Source organism: Phaenicophaeus curvirostris, chromosome 17, assembly GCF_032191515.1.
Source record: "Phaenicophaeus curvirostris isolate KB17595 chromosome 17, BPBGC_Pcur_1.0, whole genome shotgun sequence".
Taxonomy (NCBI): Eukaryota; Metazoa; Chordata; class Aves; order Cuculiformes; family Cuculidae; genus Phaenicophaeus; species Phaenicophaeus curvirostris.
In genome coordinates, this window is record NC_091408.1 from 3,709,683 (window position 1) to 3,730,188 (window position 20,506).

The following is a 20,506-nucleotide window of genomic DNA, read 5'->3' on the forward strand; positions in this document are numbered from 1 at the left end:
GCAGGTTTTAGCTAATAGCATAACTGTGCTTGAGCACCTGCCGTGTTCAACAGACCTGCTTCCCTCTTCCCAAAGCTCAAGTCGATGCTCAAAGGAGCCCATTTTTTGTCAGCAGAAGTTGTGAAAGCCAAAACGCTTGAGATCCTCAACATCTTTTCAGAAGATGATCTGCAGAATTGCTCTGCATATTGGCAGCATCTGTACACATCTGTGTGTCAGCTCAGAAGGGAAGTGTTTAAAAGGTGATCGTAGCTGATTTTCTGAAGTTTTTGAATAAAAAGTTGCAGGGTCAGTGTCTTGTTTCGGTAATTTTTGTGCCACACCTCCTTCTACAGGCTTTGCAAAGAAATCTCTGTTGGGAAGCATATGGAGATCTTGTACTTTCTCCATGCCCCCTCCTCTCATGGAGTTAAAAGCTCATAATGACACTTTACACAAGCCATTATGTGTTCTGTGCTGCATCATTCACATGTGAATTGCAATGTGATGTGGGGCATGAGGTAATGATTTCAGGTGTACACACCTTTTGGGTGTGTTCAGGTGCTCATATTTTCAACATGCAGTTCTCTCTCCACACCTCAGATCTCTTTTTAATAGCTCTTATGAAATTCCTTAGTAGGGCATGCAGCCTAAACTTTACAGGAGTCCTTGTGTACTCCTACCTTGCTTACAGAAACCACAAGATGTAAAATGTCTTTATATGCTTAGTATCCTTTAGGGCTCTATGTGTTCACAGTAAAATAATAAATTACCCTTCTACCTTTTAATGTAATGGTAAATTCTAGTTGAAATATGTTAAATCCTTAATTTTATAAGGCTTAGAATTTTAAATTGTTCAGCATTTCTTATCACTTTGACCACTCTTGTATTTGCTGCACACAAACTACTTGGAGATACAAAGAATTGGAAGATGATTCCTTCTGGTATCTAAAGCAAATAATATTTGAGGGAGGCCGGGGGTGGAATGGCCTTTGTTTGAGTCCATGTTTTATATCCATTGGAATTGTTGTCCAAAGTAACGGGACTGAATAATTGTTCCCTGCAGCCTGCTACAATTGAAAACTTGTGTCCTATGCTGTCACACTTATGTAAATGCTTGAGTTAAAATTATCACAACCAGGATAGTTCCCATTTAGCAATCTTGTTCTTTAATGTAATGGAAAGTGCCAGGCTTCTGTAAATACTGAGCCACTTGTGTGCTCAGAATTATTTTTTATATTGCTTCTGTGCTGCTTTTGTTCCTTTTAGCCTCGATATTATCCCTGTCTGTCTTGGATATGCTTTTGGGGGTAAGTCAAGTATCATTTGATTCCAGTGCTCATTCTTTTCTAATGGTATCAATATAATTAATAAATAGGTGACATGAATGTTTTCCTGTATAGTCAGAATCTGTATGACGAGTTGGTTACTTATAAAAGTTCCCCTAATACTTCTTTTTACTTAAAGTTTTTTGTAATGTCAGTGTTTTGATCTCAGAAACGCAGACAGCCTGTGGCAGGAACTGCATAATTTTTTGCTTTTAACTTCTAGTAATTGATTTTAAATAAGGATAATCACTGGTGTTTTTTTTTAATTGTTCTTTTAAATATTATATTGTTAGTTGTCCTTTCTATGGAAGACATGGTCAGTAGCGATAATGCTCTGAGAAAATTGAGCAGAAACAATGAGTAGAACTCTCACTTGTCTGTGCCTCTGATGTAAGAGATACAGTTAATTAGGGATGAGGCGTTATCCCTGCTTTTTCTTTCATGGTTAGGAATGAATTAATCTTGATCTCTTAGCTATTTATACTTCACTTTTCCTGTCAGTTGCTATATATCGTTGCTACACTGAAGATTATTGTAAGTATTTAATTTTTTGAATCTGTCAGGTATAACAACTCAAATTGGTTTTGCGTATTGAAACTGCAATCAGATCACACTTACAAGGTCTGAGAAAAAGCTGAACAGCAAAGTATTTCTGGTACTTTTAAGTCACATTCCCATGGTGATGGGTGTGGCATAATAACCTAGATTAGAGCTTACTAAAATGAATGACTAATAATATTTGCAGTGAGGTGGGTATAGCATGAGCAGGCATCACTCAGATTTTCCCACAGATTCCCATTGGCACAGTACTTATGTTTGGGTACAGCGTTCAGAACCGCAAAAGTATTTAAAAACACTTATGCGTACCTAAAACCATCTAATCTGTGCCAAATAGTCAAGGTGTTGGTCAGATGGGTAGCTGTCTCTTAAAGATTTGCATTTCTAACGTACGTTTTTATAACCTAATTCACAGTGTTTACAGTGTCCTGAAAAGAGAAGTAGCTGAGATTCTAGAAGAAGATACCCGAGACATGTTAGCTGCTAAGAAGAATTATTTTTCCTGCAAACCGTAAGACAGGATTGCTGGGGGGGAGGGGGGAACAAAGAGGAGGAGAAAGCTCAAATATAATTTAAGTGTTTCAGATGCATTGGTAGTTGCCATGGAACTCCGTTACACCTTCATTTTGTAATGTGGCTGTATTGCCTCTCGTAGGTAAATGCCATTGAAGGCTGATATTCCTAAGAATATGTTGTAGAGACATGCTTATATTTTGAGGCAGAGGGTATGGAAGGCATGACTCAGAGGTAGGAATTGGTTTTGACCCTTGGAGAAGCTCACAAACAGGATGGATTTAATTACATGGTAATTAATGCGTGACAGTTGGACACTTCCTAAACTTCAGTTAACTAGAAGCAATGAATATCTGACATAAGATTTTTTGCAACATATATTTAGCTGTCAGCCAATAGCTGAATGAAAATTTATTTACCCTTTCTTTAGAACTCAACACTCTCCATAATAACAAAAACCCTTCTGCTTTGCTTCTCTGCAAATGAGAATTCAGCTGTTGTAGTATTTACAGAAATGGCAGAATGATATGCATAGTTCATCTTTTTTTAATAGACTCTAGATTATCAGTTATCTGTGAAATGAAACACTCATAAAGGTGAGCGTTATTGTTAAAATAAGTACCTTATTTAAACAAGCATGCAGAAAGGATTCTTTAAGTGCTGCCTGTTCAAGTACTGCTCTTTGTTATTTTACCCATGTTGGGTAGGACAAACAATGTGAAATTGGATTAAAGTTTGTCTTGCATAGCAGGAAAGAAGAAGAAAGAATGTGGACTTGCAGAGGTTTTTTTGTACTGCTGCTAGGTGCCACAGCTGACCTAGGGAAAGGAAAGAGCAAGTACATTAAGAATGGAAAAATTTTGTGCAGCCTTTCAAACTACTCAGCTGTGAAAGTAACTACCATGTCCACAGTATTATTTTTTTTTTTGTTAACCGTTATTTAGCACTTGAACTTTTTTAGAAGTTCAACAGGGACAGTGCAAAGCTGCACATCTTAGTTTCTAGTTGTTGTGCCCCGAACCAGGTGCAAAAGTCCCATACGGTTTACAGAAACCTAACATCGTGCATTGAACTACATAGACCTGAAATCTACCCACATGGTAATGAACTGAACAAAAATTCAAATTAATGAAGGAAAATTATGGGAAACAATACACTTAGAGAAAAAACACTTATTTATTAGCATCAGATCAATACAGAAAGCTCAAATCTGTGCTACCAAAAGTGAGCATAAAGGTTCACAACTGTAGCTTTGAAGCCAACTTATTTTGGGGAAGTGTTAAAGTTAGTCTGATCTAGTTTTTACTCTAATTGCAGTTTTTGTGTCAGGGATGATTTACATAGCTAGGGGCTGCAGGGTCCGTTTTTTGGGTTAAGCAATCCTTTGCTGGCTCTGCACTTCTAAATACAATCTAATATTTAAATCCTGAAGTCCTTATTCAGCAAAGCTTTCATCAGATTTTGCAGGGAGAAAGAAGAGTGTCTGTATGTGGATTGGAGTATCTGTTTCCACATCTAATGGCCATGGGAAGAGAGTCTCTAACATTTAGGAAGTGAAATTCTAACATTGCTAAATGCTGATCTAGTTAAAATCTATTATCTGACGGGCTGTGTCACACAGTTTTGTGCTTTACCATGCTGGATTAATGCCAAAGAACGAAGCCAAAATGAAACACAAATTGCAATCAGTCTCCAGCAATGGAACTGCTTTCTCATCACCCTTTTGTTCGAATGGCATCATGCAGAAACTAAATGGTCTATGAGGCTGCAAACCGAGGTTTGCTTTGTGATTAATTCAGCAGTTGTGGGCCAGCTCTATTGCCTGTTTATAAGAGGTGAAGAAGTGAAGCAGAGCTGCTTGATTCAGCCTTGGAAATGGCTATTAAATTGTGGGTGATGGTGTTGGAGCTACTGCTACAGCTGTTTAAACTTTGGAAACGGGATAACACCAGGTTGCAATGCATTGCTTCCCAAACACAATAAAAATTCAAATATTCAGTACTTTAGAGAAGGAATTATATATTCCTGGGCATCAGCACAAAAGGAAAATGGAGAGAAGCAGCAGACAGTGAAGTTATTCACCCATGAAGTGCTATGTGCTGCATCCCTCCCCCTCCCTCCTTTTTGCCATCCCTCCTTTCCTCTCCATCCTTCTCCTCTTCCCATTTCCCCATCCCTCCTTTTTCCCATCTTTTACTGCTCCCTTTTCCCCTCCCTCCTTCTTTCCATCCTTTTCCCCTCCCTCCTTCTCCTCCTCCCTTCTCCCACTCCCTCCTCTCCTTCCCTCATTTTCCCCATCCTCCCTCCTCTCCATCCCTCATTTTCCCCATCCCTCCTTCTCTCCATCCCTTCTCCCCCTCATTCCCTCTCCCCTCTTCCCCCTCCTTCCTTCTCTTCATCCTTCCTTCTCCCCTCCTTCTCTCCCTCCTTCTCTCCCTCCCTCCTTCTCTCCCTCCCTTCTCCCCCTCATTCCTTCTCCCCTCCTTCTCTCCCTCCCTCCTTCTCTCCCTCCCTCCTTCTCTCCATCCTTCCTTCTCGCCCTCCCTTCTCCCCCTCATTCCTTCTCCCCTCCTTCTGTCCCTCCCTCCCTCCTCTCCCTCCCTCCTTCTCTCCCTCCCTCCTTCTCTCCATCCTTCCTTCTCTCCCTCCCTTCTCCCCCTCATTCCTTCTCCCCTCCTTCTCTCCATCCCTCCTTCTCTCCATCCCTCCTTCTCTCCATCCCTTCTCCCCCTCATTCCTTCTCTCCATCCTTCCTTCTCTCCCTCCCTGTTTCCCCCTCCCTCTTTCTTCCCCTCCCTTTTCCCATTCCTCCTTCTTCCCCTCCATCTTTCTCCCCCTCCCTCCCCCCCCGTCCCTTCTCCCCCCCCCCATCCCTTCTCCCCCCCCGTCCCTTCTCCCCCTCCCCATCCCTTCTCCCCATCCCTCCCCGCCGCCGCCGCCCGTTCCCGGCGGGTCCCCGCGTAGCCGGTGTGCCCCGGGCGAGCCCCGGGGGCGAACAAAGCCGGGCAGACAAAGGGAAGCGGGCTGCGGGGCGGGCCGGGCCGAGGGGCGGGGCGGCCGGCGCTGCTGCAGTCCCCGCCCCGCCCCGCCCCGGGAGGCGCCGCTGCAGCGGGGGAGGCGGCGGCCGGCGGCGCGGGGCCGGGGCGAGGCGGTGAGGCCGGGGCTGCGGGGCGCGGGGCGCTGCGGGGGCACCGGGAGCCCGGCTTGGGAACGGGGCGCCTTGAGTGGGCAGGGGAGCGTCCCCGGGGGGCTGCGGGCCACCTGAGCGGAATGGGAGGTGTCTCGGGTGAGCTGGGGGCTTCCTAGTTGGGGAGGGAGCATCCCGGTTTGGAAAGGGAGTATCTTGGGTGGGCAGGGGGGCCGTTCCGAGTGGGTTGGGAGCATCTCAGGTGAGCAGGGGGGCGTCCTGGGGAGGAGAGGGGCATCCCAGGTGGGCAGGGGGCATCCTGAGTGGAATGGGAGGCGTCCTGAGTGGGCAGGGGGCATCTCAGGTGGGTCGAGGAGCGTCCCAGGTGGGCTGAGAGCACCCTGAGTGAGGAGAGGGTCATCCCAGGTGGGTAGGGGGACATAGCCGGTGGGCCGAGAGCATCCAAGGTTGGGAGGAGGGTATCCGAGGTGGGCTGGGAGCATCCCCAATGGGCATCCCAAGTGGGGAGGGAACATCCTAGGTGGGTTTGGGGCACCTTATTGCCCTGGGAGCATCTTGAGTGGGGAAGGGGTCATCTCTGGTAGGCTGCAGGCCTCCCCGATCTCCTCTCCCACCACACAGAGCCCTCAGGTGTCTTCATAGTTTGTGAGGAGTGGGTAGAGATATGAAGATTTTGGATAGACCTTGCTTGAGGCTTACCCTGAGAAGATGTAGCACTGTGCTGAGTTATCAGTGGCTTGAGAAGGTGATTGTGGGCAGAAGGGGTCTGAATATTCCATGGTGAATGCTGACCTGCAGTTCTCAGCATCCCACACTTACGTATAGTCATGGAATGTGCTAACTTGGAAGGGACCCACAAGGACTGTCAAGTCTAACCGTTGTCCCTGCATAGGACCACCCCATGCTGATGTTTTACTGAGAAATGATTTGGGTTATAATTTCCCTTGGCTTTTTTTGGTTTTATGTCTGGTCCTCATGCTCGTGTTGTTTTCAAAGCTACTGATGTGCAGGTGAGCTGTGCTTGTACTGCCCCGTGGTTCTGGGTGCTCGGTCAGAGTTCCCTGTTGTATTTATAGACCTGTGGCATCCCCAGGCAAAGCTGTGCTCAAGGCCCCTCCAGCTTCTCTCTGTGTCACCAGTGCTGCTACCTGAGGCACGTTCCTATTCTCTTTTCTGTGCCCCAGCTGTCACGGGTCACAAGGTAATTGTTGCTGTTACTCACATGTTAATTTGCCTCCTGCTGCATTAAAATCAGGAATGAGTTTTGCCTTTCATTGTAAGAGCTTTGTGTGTTTTAAATAATAATAATACAAAGTCAACACCACAGAAAACATCTCTTCCGAAACATGGGGAAGAAAATTTAGTCTGTGATTGTATATGTTCATGACTAAAAACATGACTGTGAAATGAAGGCTCTCTCCTCCCTGCCCCTTCCGTCACCCATGGGAAGGGTTTTATGGAAGTTCACAGGTTGCTTTGAGATCTTTGAGCAGAAAGGTTTTAAAACATGCAATATCTGTATTTGCTACGTAGGAAGAAGAAAGGGAAGAGGTACGAAACAGGAAATGCCGTTATGCCTGCTGCTTTGCAGAGAATTTTATTTAAAGGACAGAAATGTGTATGTAATTCTGAAACTTGCAATGTCAGAGAGGGATTTTTCTCAAGCCTGGGTCTGTGCGCCTGCTACCACGTGTAACAAGATAGCAATTGGGCACTGCCAGGGAAAGTAAATAACTCTCCCTCCCCTTAACAGCACCCTATCTTAGTCTAAGGAATGTGTAACTGTTGAGGAACTGACAGAACTGCTTCCTTTACATACTGAACGTAGAACGGCTGAAAGATGTGTGTGTTCTTGGTTTAAAATTGTGTGATTTCAGCATTCTCTTCCTGTCCAGTCCTTACGTGTGCTGGTAGATTTTGTGTTTGTGCTGAAGTACTGTAATGCTTGGTGTGTATTGAAGGGAGAGGGATGTATTGGCTGAAGCAGAAAAGCTTGGAAATGTGATCTCAAATACCAGTGTCTTTAGGGATCAAGAGGGAGATTTTGCTTGGCAAAATAGTAAGTTTTATAGAATTTGTTTCTTTTAAAGAGGAGATCTCAACTGTCTAGTGAGGGGCAGAAAACCAGCTGTGTTGTAACCTCATTGGGGAGTTGAACTGTAGGGAATAAACAGCCTTTTTCCTCCTCTGATTATCCTGTAGGAAGGAGCAGTGCTCATATGTGCCGAGTGCTGTGGCTTTGTGGAGCTCCTTTAGATTTCCTGCCTGAGCTATAGGCTGGGTCTGTTACCATCGTCTGAATGTGAGTATCCAGGACAGCCTGTATTTACTTAACTTGGGCAGATTGGGTAATTCCTTTAGTGTTCCTCCCTTTATCCTTTTAGCCCTGTTAAAGTTTTTCTTGGGAGTGACTGAGAATATTTCAAACTAGGTCTTCACTCAAAAGAAATAGAACGATCTCTCTTGCCAATATGTTTTTTCAGAACTGCTTTTCTTTCTCTCTCTCAAACATTCAGGTCAAATGTTAACTCTGTATGTTGAATGCAAGTTTTCTACTGTTTGAACGTGATGACCATGAATGAATGCAGCTCTTGTTGAATCTTTTGGCATTCCTTAGGGACTACTGGCTCTGCTGGCACGTATGAAAAGTAGCGCGCTGGAATCCTTATTGGACTGGCATGTTTAGAAATGCCTCGGATGGATGGTGTTTTGTTATTTAATGAAAGGCAATTATATACTGCATTAGCTGTAATCTCAGCTGCCCTCAGCGAGATGCCAGTTTCTGCTGGAGCAACCATTTCATTCTTCTTGACCAGCAGAACTGAAGCCAGCTCTGCCGACAGTGTGGTCCCGGATGATTTCAAACATCTACTGCTGTGGCTGTGCGTGTCCAGGTGTCTGTCCTCGATAGGCATTTATTTTTGCAGAGTATAACTGGTATATGGTATAACTGACACTTAGAAATATCTAACTCCAAAAAAACTGGAAAGGACTTAGAAGATTTATCTCAGAACAGACTGTACGTGTTTCTGCCTTAGTGCCTGACTGTTTTCCACCTGGAATCTCTCATCAGTTGTTTGTACAAACTCAGACAGAAGACTCTTGGGTGAATAGTACTGTGCATTCTTTTAATTTTTAAGACATATCTTTTCTGTTTCAAGGAGAAACACCATTAAAAGTTGTTCAGCTTTCGTGATCTTTATAATCTCACTGCCTATATTTTTAGTTTATTTTGAGGGAAAATAGCAAAGCAAAGAGAGAAACTTGGTATCTGATGGAGCTGCCTTATCTGATGCTCTCATTCTACTTCTTTGCTTGGCAGCAGCATCAGTTCAATCTCAGCAGTATTTATCCAAGTTCTGTATTTGTACTTCTCCTTCATTATCTGCCAGCCATATAGCAGTCATGGTGCTAATTTAAAAGGCTAAGAGCATGGAGGGCTAAAAAGGGGTTGCTGACTTGATGCTTCCACAGAGTGTGAAACAGTTACCGTTTCACCCAAGTCTATCAAAATTAAATTCTTACTATAAAAAGCAGCATCTCTGTTTCAGCTGTTTCAGTTGTAATTGTGTTAAGGAGAAGCTTTGTGTCTTTGTTTTTATGTGTTTGGTTTTGGGGCTTACAGGAGGTGATACTATCCTCAAACTTGTATTTAAAATTTAGATCCCAAATAACTTAAGCTTGATGCTCTGCTATTCCAAAATCATTATTATTGTGGACTGATTGCACTTACTGGGATGGTTGAAGTGTTTTATCGTCATCAGAAATCAGTGTGGGCAGTCAAATAAATTACTCTCCTTGTTCTTAATACGGTGCACTTTTGGGAAAGGCAAGAATTTCCTTGGAAAAATGTAGGAAAAGTAGTAAATACTGGTAGTGGGCGTACCAGAAGAGGTGGCAATTATTTACTTACTTATTTCTTGGGTGAAAACTTTTTCTGCTTCTGAATCCTTGACTCATTCTGTAGAGAATGATGTGTGCTTAGGAGGATCATGTGCTTTCAGGTCTTTTAATAGACTGAGGCGGTGACATTTGTATAATGAGTGTGTACAGTGGCAACTTGAAGTGTTAGAGTTCACATTGTATTTTCTGTGATTTTTCTTTAAGCTTTTTAACAGTTATCAGCCCTTCCTTATTAATTAAAGATGGAAATCTTTTTTAAAAAAAAAACGAACAGACTGTGTTTAGAAATAGCAACCTGGATCAAGAATAAAAGACTCATAATATTGCTAGCCCAAAATAATTTTTACTGTTACAGCCATCCTCTCTTATTCGCGCTTCACATTCAGGAGTCTAATTCTTTGTGTTCCAATGGTATTTTTTTAGCAAGAATCTTAAGGCATTTAGGAATCTGAATGAGCATGGCAAGTTACAGAATGGTAAGATGAGGTGACTTAAAATGTCCTTGATGCAAAATTAAAACCTGTAAGCAGAGCAGAAGCTGTGATGAATTATCTTTCTCGGCATTGCTGTCATCTGACTGATGGTTTGAGGTCCTAAGCCTCTTACTACCTTTCATCTGAATCATCTTGTTCTTGGTACCTTTTCTTAGTTACATGCTGAAAGATAATTTAAGTCTTTGGTCCTCAATATGCTCTGGATCTATGAATTCGCACAGAAAACAGTTCAAGTCACCTCCATGGTATTGAAAAACAGAGTCTAATGTCTGTCTTGGTTAAGAAACAACTCTAAAGTTGCTGGTTGAGCTCTAGATTAGCGAGGTACTTAATGAGTGACAGCATTGTGAGGCTTTGGGATTGATTCCCAAATGACAAACTTTGTTCTTCTCCAGTCCCTTTAAATGTACAAGGAAGCAGGATTGTCTTCTGAGTTCTTAAGGAAACAGAGATTCACTCCTTGACGTTGCAGAAAACCAGTAGCTATTTCTGGAGATGTCCTTATACTGTGGTGTGATGGTTGCTTGATCGTGGGATGAGTGGTGACAAGGTAGAGTGTCTACATTGCCATGTCGGGACTGTTTTGGATATCCTCTGGGTGTCTTTGTTTCACTGAGCAGACCAGTTCCTTCAGACTTAGTAATGCTTATCTAAACAAATGCCCTCCAAAATAGTTGAAAGATTTTTCAGTATCTCAGCTGGTGATCGTGTAGATGTGATTCGGTTCGAGTCATTTGTCAGCCACTCTTTGTTTTATGTTCTTTTCATCAAATTGGTGACACTGTCAGACGAGCTGTGTCATATCAGTGGGCAGACTGCCTGAATTATTATGAGTGTTTGGGTTTGTATTTTTATGATAGCAAATGTAAACTGTATTTCGAATTAGACTAAAAATTGCACGCAACAGTAATTTCCTGGAGTAATCCAGGGCACTTCAGAAGAGCAAAGGATTGCTCTCATTCTGTTAGTTTAATAGTTGTGCCTAGTTAAAATAAGCAGGGATGCACTTCTTCAAGAATCTGTCCTTTATAAAATTCATATTTATGTAAAGAACGCATTATGGGAAAGGCTTTATGGCTCATTGAGGATGAGGGTCTTTGTGAAGGGTACACTTCGCTAGGATTTGTGTGATGGTTGTATTTCATTGGACTGGAATGAGCTGAAGTGGAATGTCATAAAAGCATTAATCCCATCCAAACTGCGGGATTTTCTTGCTTATTTTCTTAGTAAATTTTAATTTCCTATACCAGCATCTGCAAATAACAGATTTGAGAGAAAGGAGAAAGGTCTGGATTCCTTGGGTTTTTTTTTTTTTTTCCTTCCACCTGATGAACTGAATTTTAAATGCAGAAATTTTCTTGGCTTTAAAATTGAGGTATGAAACACTGGTTTGATAGGCGCATAGCAGCCCGTGTATTTTGATGCTTGCAGTAAGCAGAGCATCTAGTAAGCCAAATAAATATGATCTGATGGCACTTAGCCATTAGATTACTTAGCCAACGATAAACATTGAATTAAACAATGAATTATTTTGATGTCTCTTCTTATGGTAGTGATGTACCTGATGAATATATTCAGATCATCATATTGCTTGGTTAATTGACATCAAAATCCATAGTTTCTGGGAGACAAAATAAAAGTGAATTTTGTTTCCAAATGCTCCCTTTCTTCTAATTGCTTTCTGTTGAATGAGTAATCAAATACAGACTCCAAAATGCCAACCCTTATTCCACTGAAATACTCCTGAAATTCTTAATTCTGTGTTGTCTGTTTTACATATAATTTCTTAAATTCTGTTCATTTAACTTAAGTGATACCTGAGGACGCCTCTGTAATCCAAATATCTCTAATCACTGAACAGTGCTGTTAAATTCTTGAGCAACATTCAGCTGATTGGTTTGGTTTAACAGTGACTGATGCAGAGGCTGTTACATCAGTATCATAATAATTTGTTGTTTGTGACTTGCTTTGTTATCAAATGCCTACAGTGCTTCCTGGCTCGTTTCAGTCTGAACTTGCTCCTCATTCAGTTAAATGCTTTGGAGCTGGCCAAACACGCTGAATTTGCACTGAGTCATGAGCACTGGGCTCAGAGAGGTTTTACCACTTCTGTCCTTGGCTTTGGTGGCTGAATGCAGAGAGATGCTGGTGGGAGTTCGTAGCTCCAGAATGGTTGTATTTAAGTAGTAAATGGCTAGGAATATGAAGCGTGCCGTATCGTTAAAAAAGAGCTTGTGAAAAGTTAATTCTTGGAGGCTTCCAAGTCCGTCTTTTCTGTTCAAATACTTGGGAATTGGTACAGAACTAGCTTTGAAGCTCAGCGTGACATTTACAATGGATATTGTGTGCTGTGGAATTGTTTCATTGTGAATGTAACCCAACACTTGCAAAATGGTGATTCAGTCTTTTTGGTTGCCTAGTATGAACTATCTCCAGTAGACCCAGAATGTGGCAGAGGAGGCATCATGTCTAGGAAGACCATTGTCCAAGGATGGTGCTCATCTCTCACGCTGTGGCTCTGCTGACATCAGAGTTTTCCCAAACATGAGAAATCTGTGTGTGTAACAGGTGGGAGGACTATACTTGTGTTCCTCCTTGGAAACAAACCAAGGTGGTAGCAATAGGGAATGCTATTTAGGGAAGGGTGCGTGAGCCCATCAGCTTTCTGCAGTTTATCCTTGTGCTCTGTCAATCTCATCCTGAATTGTTTCAGTAAGGATGTTGGTGGGTGCGTCGCAGTCTGGTCAGTTCGTGGACCTGCTGTGGATGAGTTAATCTCATTCTTATCTCAGCCTTCCAGAAGTTGGTCTCTACCTGGTGGATTCTTGCAGAGGGGAATATTCTGAACGAGGCAGCAAGGAGCAGGGAGCAGTGCAATCCACAGGCATCAATTTTCTTTGAAGTTGAAATGTGGTTGCATTTTTAAATTGTGTATGAATTTCAAAAGCCTATAAATTCAACCAAAAGCATTATTTTGATGCTTCTGGGAATATATATGCTCACTTTTTACAGAAATGTAATACCAGCTCAGGAGACCACAAATATATCTTTTAAAGCTGTAATAAGAATTAGAGCTGAATCACTCAGAAGACGTTTATACAATTTAAAGTTTTAAGATTGCAGTAATTTTAGGAGTTGCAAGCCTTTGTAACCGTGTAGGATCTGTGCTTTTGGGGTACCTCATGGACTGGAAGAGAAAGCTTTCCAAGTTCAAAATCCCAAGTTACTTTCTCTAAAGTCTTGTCAGGGTGTTTGAGAAGTGATTCATGAGCTTCTGAAAGCTTGGCACTAGTTTGGAAACATCAAGGCTAGGAAGCAGATATTTAAGAAATGCTGTTCAGGCTGTTTTTCAAACATAGTGCTTCACGTGGTAAGTTTTTTTTTTCCTCAGGAAAGCAGAGTTACTGGATTGTGGTGGTCTTTGAAATGTATTTTCCATATCACTTTCCTACAGAAAGGATTTTCTGATTTATTTTGTACATGTTAGTTTTTCTTCATGGTATGGGTAGAAGTTGTTTTCTAGATCGACTGCCACAGGGGTTCTGTATGATCTTCCCTGGTCACAGCGTTATCTATTCTACACAATCCTTTTAGAATATTTGCTCTGTATCTGTTAGTTGTAATGTTTATATGTATTTTGCGAGGCACTGGCATGCTTTGCAGAATCAACATATTTAAACAATCTCTTTTTTTGTTAACATTGAAAGGCATTTTCCAACAGTATTCAGTCACTTAATGCTGTTAACTAAGTTTAATATTAATCTTTTTAATTTGAAATGTTTTGAAGAACTCGTGCATGACCAGTAGTGGATGATCATAAATTAAAATAATTGTTTTGCTTTATTATACAAATAAACCATGAGAGCAGTTTTCCAGCTTCAAAGTACTCAGCACAGCGGCAGACTGCATGTGTCTGCCTGCAGAAGACGGAGATTATGCAGTCTGTTTCGAGTCAGTTCAAACATTGTGCTGCTCTATTCTAGAATGTCCTCTTTGTTTCCATACCAAATGGACAGACAACTTGCTTTTCTCCATGGAAACGCCGCATCTGTTCGATAGGAGTTGGGAGCAGTGATGTTAGTAAATGCGTCTTCCTCAAATTCTCAAGTAATTGTTTCATATATTTTATCAGACAGAATATTTTGCTTTTCATATCGGCACTATCTGCCCTGAGGAAGGAGAGGGTGGTGGTGGCAGAACACTGATCAGGTATCAGCAGAGTTTAAAGAACTTCTGGTACTGTTACATTCTTGTTGTGACTATCAGGTTCTTAAGTGGAGTGAGCTGAGGCTTTAACTTTTCCCTGTTTTCTTATTTAGTTGTGCTTTAGTTCCAGTTGTTTAAAATCTTGAAAGAAACAGTATGGGCAGGTGTTCTTTTTTTTATTATAGGAATTCCTTGACAGTTGGAAAACATGCTGCTTTTTTAATTCAGTGCTGTGTGATTAAATTTTGTTTATTGATTTATTTCTTCTCAACTTGCCAACAGAGTTCATATATATTACAGATTAGTAGGATTTATTTTCTTACACCAGTTGTTCTCAGCTTGTTGCCTATGGATTGCTTCGATCCATGTATAACTTAGAGGTCTGTGAAAAGTAAATAAGAACAAGAACATTAACCAACTAGAAGGGCTAATGCAAGGATTCATGCATGCAACTGAAAATTTTTAGTAGTCAACACATGGACAAAAAAAAAATGCAGTTCATTCAGGGATGTAACACATTTTTATATTGTATGAGATCATTTGTTCCTCAGTAATGGCACAAGTGTAAAAGTGGGGGTTAAAATCCTTTCTATGTTATGCAGTTACAGTACTGGTAGAGCTTGTGGCTTTCTGAACAAAGGTAGCTGGCGTTATCAGACTGGGCTGATATCCCTAGGTTCCTGATCTTTTGAGAAACTTAGAGTTCCTGTGATTGCCTGTTGGTTCTCAGGATTCTTTTTCAGGAGAGCTAAGGCAGATGCAAGGAAGGAAAGCGAACAAACCAAGACAAGCAGCTAGCTGCTCTCTCTGAGAGCTAAAATGAAGCAGCTGACATCTGGACCCTGCTAGGAAACGCCAGCGTGTGTAAAGCTTCACATCACTTGACGCAAATTTATGTGCTTTTGGGGCTGTATGAATTCTGTTAGGAAATGAGAGTCCTGTCTCTTTCTAAAACCAAAAGCTTCATTTTCACCATTGCAATAAGGCAGCCATTTACCAAAATGCATTGCCTTTATTTTAGCAGTTTGTTGAATTAAGCCATGATTTCAGTACCTCTGAAACCGGGGCACAAGAGGTTGTGTTACTCCCGGCCTAGCTGAATGCCAGTGTATTGAGAAAAGCAAATGACACAGCAAATACATAACCCATGACTGTGGAGAGCAAGATTAAAATATGAATGAGCATCCTGAGCCAAGAAATGCAACATTAGAACATTCTGACTTTCTGTTGGGCAGAGGTTTGTCAAACATCTGATAATAAATAATTATTTGGAACTGGTAAAATGTAATTTTTGGGGGGTAATTTATTGTTGGCTTTCCTTTAATGTACCTATTATTGTGCAATATAGGTGGCTAGTGTCTGTGTGGTGCTGGAATGCCCTTTGGGGCAAAACAAATGTGGAAAAGAATGGCAGAATACTGCAAGGCAGCTTCTGGTTTTAGGAGGCAGCATTTCTTAAGGGAGGACTTCTCTTTGGCTCAAATGAGGTGGTTGAATTTCCATGTATTTGGTGTTTGACACTGATAATGCTGTGAGCTGAAAGGAACCGACCTTGATAGTTCTTGTACTTTTGTATATGTACTTGTACTTTTGTATATGTGCCAAATCCTTCTTTATTATGTATAGTTTTTCTATTCCATGGGTTTTGATGAGTTGAGGAGAGTAATGGAGGCATGCATGGAGAATCTGGAGGGAACAGCGTGAGTAAAGATAGGTAGGATGTGCGTAAGAGAGAAAAGGAAGGCTTTTCAAGTCCTTGGCATGTAAGAGTGAAGTGCAGTTTTAGAAGATTTCTAATAAAAAATATCAAGAAATATGATGCCCTTGAGCTTAGCAGGATGGACAGGCCTGTACTAGGAGGGGAAAAACACCCCGGTGTTCCTTCTGTATCCAAAGTGACATCTGACATGATCCTCTAGTTGCCACTTTAACTGCGTGCCTCTCAGTGCTTACATGGCTTAGTCATGTTTCATGCCTATCCTTCTGCTTTGATTTGAGGGAGCTAGCTCTGCTTTCATGTGCACGAACATGAAAGCACCCACTTAAAAATTAATAGTAAACTGGCATGCATCTTGCAAAAACAACGGAGAGATTTTTCTCTGCAGTTGTCATAACCCTGCAGAGGGGTGGGTGACACTGCTGGCAATGCTAGGAAAAACCTTCTGCAATCCGCACAGAGTTTGCATGGAGCAGAACTTAAAACTGGAGACAGACACCATACAGCCAAGGTGGTAATTAATGCTTTTTAAAGTAGAACGTTTTTGCAGACGTCTTAGAAAATGGTTTGAATTTGGCATGGCTGATCTCGAAACAGCAGAAGTGTTTGGCTTTGTTATTTAGGTTCACAAAGCAGACTGCTTCATGCTTCCTTTCTCTTTTCCACAGCGAATTGATTTTTAGGAGCACTAATGTGCTGCCTGTTAATAATATATGAGGGGTAAAACTTACACTGGTAGGGGAAAGCCACGGTTGGCTTGTCTCTTTAGGCATCCTTCCTGTAGCATCACAGTCTCTTCTCACTAGTGTTTGTTTTCTTTTACACATCCCGTATGCCCGGTGCGGGCACCTGGGCTCTGCTCGCAGTGGTTTTGGGAAGCCTGCAGTGGGGCAGCTCTCTGCCTCTGTTGTACGTGCTGAGTAAGCGGCGCGACCGAGACCTGCTTTACAGTCCTTGTTTGTCGTGTTCTGAGCAAACAGTTTGAACAGGCTTTTGCTACATGGCAGTGTTTCGTGTTTTCTTCTTCAGGGTTTTGTTTAGGTGTGTGATGGGATTTTTTTAAGGATTTTTAGCTGTACTGTCCATGCCTTAGATATAAAGCTTAGCAAATAGCCAAGCTGCATTCATGCAGAACAGTTGATGTTTTTGAAGACGGGGGCAGACCAGTCACCTTTTGGATTGGCTTTGAGTTTATGTTCAAGAAAAAATAAAAGGTTTAGCCTTTCTAATGCTTTGTCATCAAAAGGAAGATGCCTTCTGTGGCTAACCCCTTGCCACGTAGATCTCTGAAAAGCTTAGAGCTGCTTTCCAAGTCAGAGCAGGGCTCTGTCCTAGCTACGCAGGGAAGAGTCCCTCCTCTGGATAGGGAAGAGTCCCTCCTCCTTGTTCCAGAAGAGTGTGGCTTGGGCACTGTGCCGGGAACTGCGAGCCGGTGGATCTTGTGATCGAAGAGATCACAGACAGCTGAGGTGGATGTTTACTTTTTAGTTGTCATCATCTAACTCTACTCTGTTGATCAATTTTAGTTTTTTCGGTTCCAGTCTCTCTCAAAGACTTTATTCTTTTTATCCTGAAATTCCTGGCTCTCAGTTTCTCTCGCAGGTCTCTAGGCTTGAGCTGTTTTCACTGGGATGTTGCAACACTTGAAAAATGTGACTGAAAACAGAAGGGTGAACAGCACGGTTCTGTCTGTGTGTAATGTTAGTAATGCTGTTAAGGGCTTTGTTTTTCTTTCTTAAAATAGCCTTTTAGTTTAAAGCTCAAGACGACTACAGCAGCTTTCAGTGAAGTGACTTATTTTGATGTTTTAGTTCAGACTTGGTGTGTTTTAATAGGAAATGGTCTTCCAAAGATGAGGTGTTGGAAATGCAATCCTGGGAAATGCTTATAGTTATTGTAAGGCATCTTTTGTTGCACATTTCATACACAGGCTATGTGTGTATATATATAAACTTCTGCAGGAGTTAAAACACTGATTTTTTTTCATGTCTAATATTTTTATATACAGCTTTATTCTAGAGTTGGAAAAACTCGAATGATATATTTTATCCATGCTTGAAAAAAAGATATTTGCTGCAGACGAAGAGCATTAACACTCGTATTGCAAAAAGATGAGTATGTTAAAACCAAGTGGACTTAAGGCTCCATCAAAGACCATCAAGCATGGGGGTACATTGCTGAAAACACCTGCTTCAGTTGCAGCTGGTAAGAAACATTTAAATATCTTAAGTTTTCCCTTATTTGTCTTCTAACAAAAAGTACCTTGAAAGCTATGAGTATACACTGTTTTCACTACTTACACCAAGGTATTTTTCCTTGTATTTTGGATCTAAAAAAAATCATTTGTATAACATGCAAAAATCTCAAAGTACTAATTGGATGTAATCAAGCAGTTTTCCTTGAAGAAACCTTGTCATGATAAAAATGATTGGATAGTTTCTGAGGTGAGACTTGGCAAAAATCTTGTCATATTATAAAACCTACATTAAACGCACTCAGTGTCATTGTCCTTAGGTTTTAAATTACTATGTTCCACAGTTTACAGTGTTTCATAAGTTAAAAAAGTTGGAATTGTGCACTTTCTTTTAGAAATGGTGCTTTTCTAAATGCTCGTTACACTGAAACTTAAGTAATTATACTCTCTGGAATATTAGTATATTTGATTCCCATTGCTTTCTCATTGTGCTTGATTCCAGCTCCAGCAGAAAAAGCAGCTTCCAGTGAAAAGGCCCCAAGCACAACCGCTGCGGATGCACATGAAGAGTTTGTGGATGATTTCAGAGTTGGTGAGCGTGTTTGGGTCAATGGAAATAAGCCTGGATATATTCAATTCCTTGGTGAAACACAGTTTGCTCCAGGACAGTGGGCAGGGATTGTTCTAGATGAACCAATTGGTAAGAATGATGGCTCCGTGGCTGGAGTTCGCTATTTCCAGTGTGAACCCTTGAGGGGAATATTTACAAGGCCATCAAAATTGACAAGAAAAGTACTGACAGAAGATGAAGCCAACGGTACACAGACAGCTCATGCTTCCAGAGCTACGTCACCAACTTCCACATCGGCTGCTAGTATGGTGTCTTCATCCGCTGCTGCGCTTCCTCCTTCAGGAATTCCACATAAAACTACACCACTTGCTGCTAAGGAACATTCAACTCCTCCTCAGATTAGCAATCTTTCAAAAACTGCAAGTGAATCTATATCAAACCTCTCTGAAGCTGGATCGCTAAAGAAAGGAGAAAGGGAGCTCAAAATTGGAGATCGAGTTCTGGTAAGATTCTTCTGTGGTCTCTATGTCTGCTTTTTGATTGATAAATTACTTTTATTAGTATTCAAAACTCTTCTACTATTTCCTTGATCAAGGTAATGTACATTTATGCTTTAGTTTCATTTAGGGTCTTCTGTAGACAAGCTCTTTGCATGCAGTTTCGCATCTGTAGAAAGATCTTTATGATTCCAAGATAAAATGGTTAATTTGGAAGTTTTTAATCCATTATGTTTAATCAATGTTTAAAAACTCAATCTTTAACAACATACTTGTAGGTTATCTTTCCATAACTTCAAAAACTACAGTCATGCTAAATGAAAAATGAGCTTGTGAGATTTCCATGCAGCTCTTTAGCCCTATCAAGGCTGTTTCTTTAGAAAGCAAACAGTTCAATAATTGATTATTCCCCTGAGTAGTGATAGGCAGCAACAGAAGTAGTCACATAATGCCACCCATCATCCAGGAATTACGTGTTCTGTTGGTGATGTGCCATGTTTCTTGGCTGCCCTTCCTAAACTCAAATGTTTCTGCTGATGTATCATTTCACTCTTTTAAAACGGAGTTAAGTTTTGTTTTTTAAATAATTATGCTATGTACATTTTCTGTTCAGATGAATGCAGTAGAGCACGGGTCATTTTTGGTCACTGTGACATACACCTTCTAAGAGAAGTGGGAAACTTTGCCTTCAAACACGAACCTTTGCTTGACGAGGAAGTAGATAGCTGGTGGTACATTTTTTATGTTGTATTCTTATTTAAAGGCTGTAGCCTTCAGATATGACCAGAACTATACTTTCATGTCCACCAGATCTACAATTACTGTAACAGATCTCATTTTAGGTTTTAATTACTTGTGTGTATCATTAAGCTGAAGGATTGTCTTACTGTTATTTTGATACAATCTCTCTTTTTCTTATAATACAATTTTTTACTTTTCCATTAAGTAAAAACAAGAGCAGGAAAGCATAGAAAACATTTCAGGGGTTACCATAAGAATCCTGTGTAAGGAAAATCTCATGGATTTCATTGTTTGTCCTGCACTGCCTCACCAGATAACGATTCTACACTCAAGGTGGAAAGTGTGAAGGAGCCTGAGGTGAAGTGAGGGCAGGGTTTGGCTGACAGCTGGAGTTGGGCTGGGATATATTTTGTTGGAGTGGCAATGGAAACAAAGCTTTACCGTTTATCCCTAGCTATTTCTGTCAGAGACTAGAGCCCTGTTCTTTTCCAATCCTTGTCTTTTTTTTTAACCACTTGCTTGCCTCTTTCTCAAAGATCTTTGTCTGATCTTCTGGGATCCTCTTTGTGTAGGAAAATCCTTTGATGCCTGTGAAGGCATCGCTCCAACTTCCCTGTATCTTAGTAGTGCAAATTACAGAAGGAGCATATCCTTTGT

The 20,506-nt window shown here is 41.3% G+C and overlaps 1 protein-coding gene across 6 annotated transcripts in view; it reads left to right on the forward strand.

Moving 5' to 3' along the window:
- The first annotated feature begins 5,477 nt into the window (after nucleotides 1-5,477).
- Nucleotides 5,478-20,506, forward strand: part of CLIP1 (CAP-Gly domain containing linker protein 1) — a 67,392-nt gene continuing 52,363 nt past the window's right edge. For 3 of the 6 annotated variants that reach the window (XM_069870841.1, XM_069870842.1, XM_069870843.1), the window contains exons 1-3: nucleotides 5,512-5,529; nucleotides 17,855-18,051; nucleotides 18,543-19,114. In XM_069870841.1, coding sequence (XP_069726942.1) covers nucleotides 17,958-18,051; nucleotides 18,543-19,114 — 666 coding nt within the window. In that variant the 5' untranslated portion in view covers nucleotides 5,512-5,529; nucleotides 17,855-17,957. Of the gene's footprint in view, nucleotides 5,530-17,256; nucleotides 17,316-17,854; nucleotides 18,052-18,542; nucleotides 19,115-20,506 lie in introns of those variants that run through there. The other 3 variants (XM_069870840.1, XM_069870844.1, XM_069870839.1) reach the window with 3 other exon arrangements.